Below are 8,676 nucleotides of genomic sequence, written 5' to 3'. Positions count from 1 at the left end.
ATAGCAGATAGCAGCTTTGTCCTAGCTAGCCTATCCGTTTTAACCCATGAGCTGCTGGGGAAGCAAAAAAAATATGAAAAAAAACTTCGAGCTTTCAAAAAAAACAGAGAAAAAGCACAACATTTATAGAGGGGTAAACCCCCCTACGAGTTTTATAAACAGAAGCTGTGTGCACCTAGTGGTGCCATTTGCCAGAAGTGCTTCCAGTAGCCCCTCCCATCCATTATATATAAAGATTCCTAAGAAGGCAGCTGAGCTTAGTGCAACTCCTCCTTTCTTACTGCTGGGAAGGAAACTGCATGAACAGCTGTGAAGACATCAGGAGAATTAAATTCAAAGTCACGGGCATTGCGAGCCATCAGGCCTTCTTATGAGAAATAATAGGCAGGAAGAGCAATTACTGGGGAAGGGAATTAAGGACGCAGTCTGGAGCGGGAGCAGAGGGGCGACTGCGGAAGATTTTGAGTCGTCTTACGGAGCTTCAGGTAACGAGAGACAGAGCCTGCTAGAACACAAAGCATGGCTTTCACCATGCTCCGATCCATGCCCACGCATGTCATGTACCCGGACCTTTCTATGATGTCTGAGGACGAGGAGAATAGGAGCGAGAGCGACAACTCCGATCAGTCCTTTGGATGCTACGACACTTCGGCCAAGAGAATGAAGGTGTCGCGGAAAACCGGGCAGGTGGTGGTAGTGAAGCAGAGGCAAGCGGCCAATGCCAGGGAAAGGGATCGGACACAAAGTGTTAACACCGCCTTCACTGCCCTTCGCACACTGATACCCACAGAGCCGGTGGACAGGAAGCTCTCCAAGATAGAGACTCTACGGTTGGCGTCTAGCTACATCTCCCACCTGGCTAACGTGCTGCTGATAGGGGAGGGCTGCGAAGATGGGCAGCCGTGTTTCAGTACGGTGTACAGACCCCGGGAAGAGTCGGAAGGAAAACTGCCACGCAGCATTTGCACGTTCTGCCTTAGCAACCAAAGGAAGGGGGTAAGTTTAGGGGTTAATACAAAATGACACAATGCCGTCCAGCTACATCATTTATTTATTTTTCTAATTGAAATATAAGGGGCAGGAATTTAGGGTGACTTCATAGAAGTAAAAAATGTAAATGCAAAGCTAAATCTTCTATAGCAATCGGGAGAAGACTAATCCATCTTTGTACTGCTGATTAAAAACAGAAAAGCAATGGTGGAAGCGAGGTTGCAGGTTTGAAGTTCCCCAAATATCGCACGTAGTCCTGGTAGTAGTAATGGCTGTAATATAATATAAGTGAGGTTATATGTGGTAAGGCCTTTGTTCTCAGCAGGAATGGGCCATTTAACACCGAATTCAGCAGCCAGCTATTTGAGTTACAGAAAACCTTGCAAGGGATGCTGCGTTTTCATTATCAACATCAAAAAAAAGTTTGGCATCAGCATGAGCTAGAATTTATGCCATCTACCTAGATTTAAACTGCCTATACGTTATACAATTTTCATTTTTTAATTTCCTTTAGATTTACCTTCAACTTTGTAGTACAAGGTCTTGCCTGATTGCATACAAATTGAAAGTTTTTAGGTCTGACCTCATATTATATGGTTTTGGAAAAATTGTACAAGAAAATTGTATAGTGTATGGTCAGCCTTAGCGTGTCAAATCTGGTGCACCTCTGCATAGAATCTAATCGACTTCCATTGTTGTTTTGGTTTTTTTTTGTTAAAGCTTAATTGAACAAGCTGAAGTTAGACACTGATTGGCTCGTATGCACAACTGCACCAGATTTTGCATCCTCCAGGTTTAGTGACACCTAAGCGCTTTCCACAGCGTTTTGCAGAATCACACTACATTCCATTTAACATGATTTCCTATGGGACTCATTCACATTTGCGTTTTCACCCGGTGCGTTTTTTTGGAAAGGATCAGGAACTTTTTTAAATGCAAAAAGTTGCGTTTTTTGTTCTATAGACTTCAATGGAAACGCTGCAGAAAAGTAGTGTGTTTTTGGTGCGTTTTTGCGTTTTAAATCTGCCTAGCAACAAGAAAAAAAAAAGTTGCACAAATCGCATCAAAAACGCAAAATGCACTGCAGTAACAGATCAAATGCAAACTGCATAGGTGTGAACCTAGACTAAATTCACCCCATAGCTCTTAATCTAGTAGACAATATTCCAACATTTTCTTCTGTTTACAGACTTTATATCCGTTTACGTATTTACATGCGTTTATGATCAATATATGTGTACATATTGGTTTATTTTGAATTCTTTAGTATACAGCGCTACACCCTATACATTTCTGAATATTCCAACATGTATGATCTATCGTAACAGATTTTTGTTAACATTGGTCATGTATGAGAAGGAACAGGCCGAATATAAAATGAACAATACAATTTTAAGGCAATAAGGCAAGAGCCCAGTATTGGTATCATAAAGATCTCCTGTTCACAATTAAACTAATTTATTGTTTTGTAAACTTAGGAATACAACCCCATAGCTCTTAATCTAGTAGACAATATTCCAACATGTATGATCTATTGTAACAGATTTTTGTTAACCCTGGTCATGTATGAGAACGAACAGGCCGAATATAAAATGAACAATACAATTTCAAGAACCTCTGAATAAGGCAAGAGCCCAGTATTGGTATCATAAAGATCTCCTGTTTATAATTAAACTAATTTATTGTTTTGTAAACTTAGGAATACAATGTAAACAGGTGTGATAGAAATAGTCGATACAAAACACAACAAATTGTAATATCTGTTATATACTGGCACTCAAAACAAAGTCCTATGCTGCCTATTATTATTAGAAACTATAAACTGGAATATTTCCATTCTGTTACATTAAAAGATCTCTAAAACATCCTTACTACTGTAGAAAAGGATACAACTTGTGTGACAGAATTGAAAAAACTGCACATGCTGATAAAATGTGTCAAAGTTCCAACGTATTCTGACATTGTATTACAATGTACAATAAATAAAAAGGAAAGGCTCAGAGGTTTAATGAATTCTGCAGAGCCTGGTGCTGCACATCAACAAAAGGCAGCAAAGCAGCACTCTGGGGTAATCTTAAAATTTTGGCTGGAGGGTTAAGCAAAGCGCTTTGCAGGGGCCTCAGACACACGAGCTGCTGCGATACCTTTTCTCCACCGCAGTACATTAAATCCAATGCCATTGTGATCATTTCCACACTGAATTTCTGAACACCACCACTTTCATTTTCCAGAAGACTGAGGTTTTCCTGTGAATGAGGGGTACAGCTATTTTTGGCTGTGGATTTTCTCCTCTCTATAAAAAAAAAAAATAAAATAATAAACTCCCTCTCCATATAAATTTTTCACTTCCTTTCATTGCAACATTGTATAGTTATACTTCCCTAATCCTAGTGGCAGCCATGAAATAGGAGTTATACAGCGTAACTGTCCACAACAAAGCCCCAGGCTTGTCAGTGTTTGTGTTGCGTTAACATATTTATCAGGCCTAGGCTCATTAGGAGAAAGTGTGGCACTTGCTAAATACTGTATATGTCAGTTAGGATTTCTTTTTTTATCAAGCAGTGTCAGTGCAACAACAAAAAAAGGGGCCATTTTAATGAGAACTATTCATCTACTGTATTCATATACTGTATCTGTATCTACTGTAAGCCATTGTGCGCAAATGCGGGTTTTGCTATTATATTTAGTTTTATAGCGGCGTCAATTTTACGCAGCGTTTTACATGTATATTGTACATTCACATCAGTCCCTAACCCTCAAGGGGTGTACAATCTAATGTCCCTAACCCTCAAGGGGTGTACAATCTAATGTCCCTAAGCCTCAAGGGGCGTACAATCTAAGGTCCCTAACCCTCAAGGGGCGTACAATCTAATGTCCCTAACCCTCAGGGGGCGTACAATCTAAGGTCCCTAACCCTCAAGGGGCGTACAATCTAAGGTCCCTAACCCTCAAGGGGAGTACAATCTAAGGTCCCTAACCCTCAAGGGGCGTACAATCTAAGGTCCCTAACCCTCAAGGGGCGTACAATCTAAGGTCCCTAACCCTCAAGGGGTGTACAATCTAAGGTCCCTAACCCTCAAGGGGTGTACAATCTAAGGTCCCTAACCCTCAAGGGGCGTACAAACTAAGGTCCATAACCCTCAAGGGGCAGACAATCTAAGGTCCCTAACCCTCAAGGGGCGTACAATCTAAGGTCCCTAACCCTCAAGGGGCGTACAATCTAAGGTCCCTAACCCTCAAGGGGCGTACAATCTAAGGTCCCTAACCCTCAAGGGGCGTACAGTCTAAGGTCCCTAACCCTCAAGGGGCGTACAATCTAATGTCCCTAACCCTCAGGGGGCGTACAATCTAAGGTCCCTAACCCTCAAGGGGCGTACAATCTAAGGTCCCTAACCCTCAAGGGGAGTACAATCTAAGGTCCCTAACCCTCAAGGGGCGTACAATCTAAGGTCCCTAACCCTCAAGGGGCGTACAATCTAAGGTCCCTAACCCTCAAGGGGGCGTACAATCTAAGGTCCCTAACCCTCAAGGGGTGTACAATCTAAGGTCCCTAACCCTCAAGGGGTGTACAATCTAAGGTCCCTAACCCTCAAGGGGCGTACAAACTAAGGTCCATAACCCTCAAGGGGCAGACAATCTAAGGTCCCTAACCCTCAAGGGGTGTACAATCTAAGGTCCCTAACCCTCAAGGGGCGTACAAACTAAGGTCCATAACCCTCAAGGGGCAGACAATCTAAGGTCCCTAACCCTCAAGGGGCGTACAATCTAAGGTCCCTAACCCTCAAGGGGCGTACAATCTAAGGTCCCTAACCCTCAAGGGGCGTACAATCTAAGGTCCCTAACCCTCAAGGGGCGTACAATCTAAGGTCCCTAACCCTCAAGGGGTGTACAGTCTAAGGTCCCTAACTTACATTCATACATACACATACTAGCGCCAATTTAAACAGGATCCAATTAACCTACCAGCATGTCTTCGGAGCGTGGAAGGAAACCAGAGTACCCAGATGAAACCCACGCAGGCACAGGAAGAACATGCAAACTCCAGGCAGGTTGTGCTGTGGTTTTGGATCTGAACCAACGTCCCGAGTACTGCCAGGCAGAAGTGCTAACTATTTAGCCACTGCGTTGCCCATTATTAGTGTGTCTTGGCAATACACCGGAGTAAATACTAGCATTATATTTACAAACATAGTTTGTGTTCAATAGAGATTTAAACTACATCTGACAAGTACATTCACCTCACAGGGTTTGGTTAACTTGGGTCTGTGCAACTACAACAAAACATCTGCTGTAGCCTGTCATTGTCATATGCAAATTGGCAGAGAACGTCATCCATAAGCCCTGGTTCACACCAATACGATTTGACAGTTCAAAATCGCATGAAAAGTCGCACCCTATTGCCAGCACTACTGTTCTGTGATTTTATTGCGACTTCAATTGACTGTTGAATGAAGTCTTGAGCCTCAATGAAACGGCACAGCAAAGTCGCACTTATCTGCGGCTTTGAAATCACGCTGAAGTAGAGCGATATCAAAGCCGAAATGGTGAGAACCAGGGCTTACTGCAAATTATGTTGGGTTGCTTAATTCACTTCAGGAATCTAATCTACTTACATGGTAAATACAGTTCTGGTACATGAGAGAGATACATTATTGTCTACATTAGCAAATCAAATATTTGAAAATGTTGCAATAAAAACAAACAATTATTTTTATTATTTCTGAGTGTTTCATTTAAGCATCAACCCAGTTAAGTGTGACATTCAGTAGCTAATTTCAAGAATTATAAAGAATTATATTCAATGCTTACTGACTGTAAGTTGGAGATTTACTAAAACTGGTGTACACAGAATGTGGTGCAGCTGTGCATGGTAGCCAATCAGCTTCCACATTTTATTGCCAAAGCTTAATTGAACACACTGAAGTTAGAAGATGATTGGTTACCATGTACAGCTGCACCAGATTCGGAGTGCTCCAGTTTTAGTAAATCTACCCCACCACTTACCAACTGTAAGCCCTGGTTCACACTGATGCGGTGCGGAATTCGCAGCATTTTAAATGCGAATTCCACACCGCATCAGAATCACACCCAGTTCAGGGGAACCACTGCGGGTGTGTATGTTAAGTTAACACCCCGAAAGCGGTCTGCATAACGCAGTGCGATGTGAAGAATCAGATTGCATTGGTGTGAATACCTATGCGGTCCGATTCTACTGCGGACCCAAAAAAGGGTCCTGCGCGTTTTTGGTGCGGGGCGAATAGAGCGATACAAAATTTATGGCTCCGATCGCACCGCACACAAAGCGCATGTGATTTGCACGCAAACCCAGGCTAAGGGTTTTTTATAGCTCAATCCTATTGGTTTGTTTTTGTTGCTAACTATTAAAGGTTTGTGAAGAAACTCATGAGGCTGGCCACACAGGTTGATGATTTACCAAGTATGCGGGGTGGTAAAGTACCAGCACAAAACGTTTCCATGTCCGACCAGATGTTGCCAGTGCACATGCGCTAAACTGTCAGTTCTCTTTCTCCATAGGAAGTGGAACTCTTTGCTATTGGGTGCTATTTTAAAAAGCATGTTGTACGATGATGAAGGTCCTAACGCAAGAAGCACCTGTTACCACACTTCTGCATGCCCCAAAATTTCAAGAGGCTTGTGTATGTCACAATCATCAGTATATTACAAAAGTAAAAAGTATAAAAATCTAAAAGCAGGGCTGGATAGATCTCAGGGGCCACATAGTCAATGCACCTAAAAAAGGTATTAATATTTTTACAGGTACTTGTATAGTGCCGACATATTACACAGTGCTTCAAATATATATACACACAGACTGTGTATAATATATACATACACACACATACATTGTGTACAGACTGTGTATACATTATATATATATATATATATATACACACACACATACATACATACACACTTATACAGTCTGTACACAATGTATGTGTATATATATATATACACATATATGCACACACATTTTGTACAAACTGGGTCATTTATATTATACACACACACACACACACACATATATATATATATATATACACACACACATACATACACACACACACACATATATACATACATACTTTTTTTTTGTGCATCTGGGGCCTAACATTTGAGGTTGCCTTGAGTCATTGTCAATGGAGTTGGCTCCTAAAAAAAAACAAATCCTGCTGGCTCCTGGATTGGACAGACTGGCTCCTCAATTCCATATTTTTATGTCTAGCCCCCTCCTTACACTAATGAACTATTATTACAAATTTGCTTGAAGAAAAACTACAAAATAAAGGAGGGACTCTGAATGATTGCTATGATCAAGGTATAAGGCCTCCCAGTTGAATATTCCCCTTAACCTATTAATTCCGCATCCTTGCAAATGTCCAAAACTACGACTGTGTCCAGCCTTGAATGTTATGGGAGGAAGATGTGAAAAGTACAGTAGCCCATAGCAAACCATCTCAATTTCAGAGTAGTCAAAATAAGCAAAAATAACACTACAGACTAGACCTATGAAAAGTAAACATGAACAAGAGTTCCTGTCACTCTTTGCTGATCCGCAATACTCAACGTGTATTTTTGTTACTTTTTTCATGAACTGTTTACTGGGCCGGTACTAGACTATTTTGCGCCCTAGGCAAGACCAGCTACTTGCAAAAAAATATATATAAATGTAATACTGCCTTAACCCTTGCAGTGCCAGTGGTCTGTGGTTTCTATTTTTTGAATATGAATGCATTTTATTGTTTTAAATCTGAGCACTCATGAAGGGTACAGGTGTAGACATCTGCTACAGAGTTTTATACTGCCTTTGCTAAGACAGTTCATTGTCGTTACAGGCCTCTAGGAGAGATCACGCTGCGGGCTGCCTCAAAGTTCGAGGACTGAACACAGTACGTATTCCACAGAGATGATCATTGCTATTCGCCGGACTAAAAAGCGGAAATGAAGGAATACAAGGCCCGATAATTTAATTTTCTACTAAATGCGGAAGAAAAAAAATTAGAAGGACCAAACAGGTGGCCGAGAGCCACGGCTAAACCAGGGCAGAGCTGGTCACGTTATCTCTGAATGTTGCTATACGTGGGAGAACCTGAGCAAGCGGGGTACAGCTGTCTTGAAATGGGGGAGGGGAAACGCAGCACAATAAAGGTCTGGAACTTTTATATCTTTTTTGGAACAAAGATTTCTGGGTCACCAACCCCTGGAAGACTATGTGAAGAAAATATTTGTACATATGTTCACCAAATTTATAGATTTTCTTTTTTTATTAAAATAACATTATTAAAATGCGTTTTGGGCTTTTTTTTTTTTAAAGAAGTTAACAAATGAGTATTACCGTCCAGCATTACTGAATCATTTACTATTTTTACAGATTTTTCTACTTATATTTAACAAAATTCAAACCAAAATGAAAAATCGGTATTATTCCCAAAATCAAAAATATAATATATTGCACTTTACCGATCATTAGATAGGGTGGCTGCATCAGTTTCCTTTTTAGCATTTTTCCCTCTGTTTTCACCTGATGATCTGGCCAGTAACACAACTCCTGTATTAGAGCGCCCCCACTCTGGCTGAAGAGACACCTTCGGCCAGCAGCATTGTCAGCCTTGGGGGGGGGGGGGGGGGAGTGTTAGATGTACTAGCAGATTTAGATTCACTGCC

At 41.3% G+C, this 8,676-nt stretch overlaps 1 protein-coding gene across 1 annotated transcript; it reads left to right on the top strand.

The window, feature by feature from the left end:
* The first annotated feature begins 245 nt into the window (after window positions 1–245).
* TCF15 (transcription factor 15) lies at window positions 246–8,298 on the top strand. The gene is made up of 2 exons (XM_089662545.1): window positions 246–996; window positions 7,848–8,298. Exons 1-2 carry the CDS (start codon window positions 520–522, stop codon window positions 7,920–7,922), a joined length of 552 nt encoding a protein of 183 aa, XP_089518671.1. The 5' UTR covers window positions 246–519; the 3' UTR covers window positions 7,923–8,298.
* Window positions 8,299–8,676: the final 378 nt, after the last annotated feature.

The sequence above is a fragment of the Staurois parvus genome, unplaced genomic scaffold (assembly GCF_062004578.1).
Source record: "Staurois parvus isolate SC_StPar_1 unplaced genomic scaffold, SC_StPar_1.0 ptg001490l, whole genome shotgun sequence".
Lineage (NCBI taxonomy): Eukaryota > Metazoa > Chordata > Amphibia > Anura > Ranidae > Staurois > Staurois parvus.
Note: the sequence above shows the minus strand (reverse complement) of the source record. Positions and strands in the feature narration are given on the sequence as shown.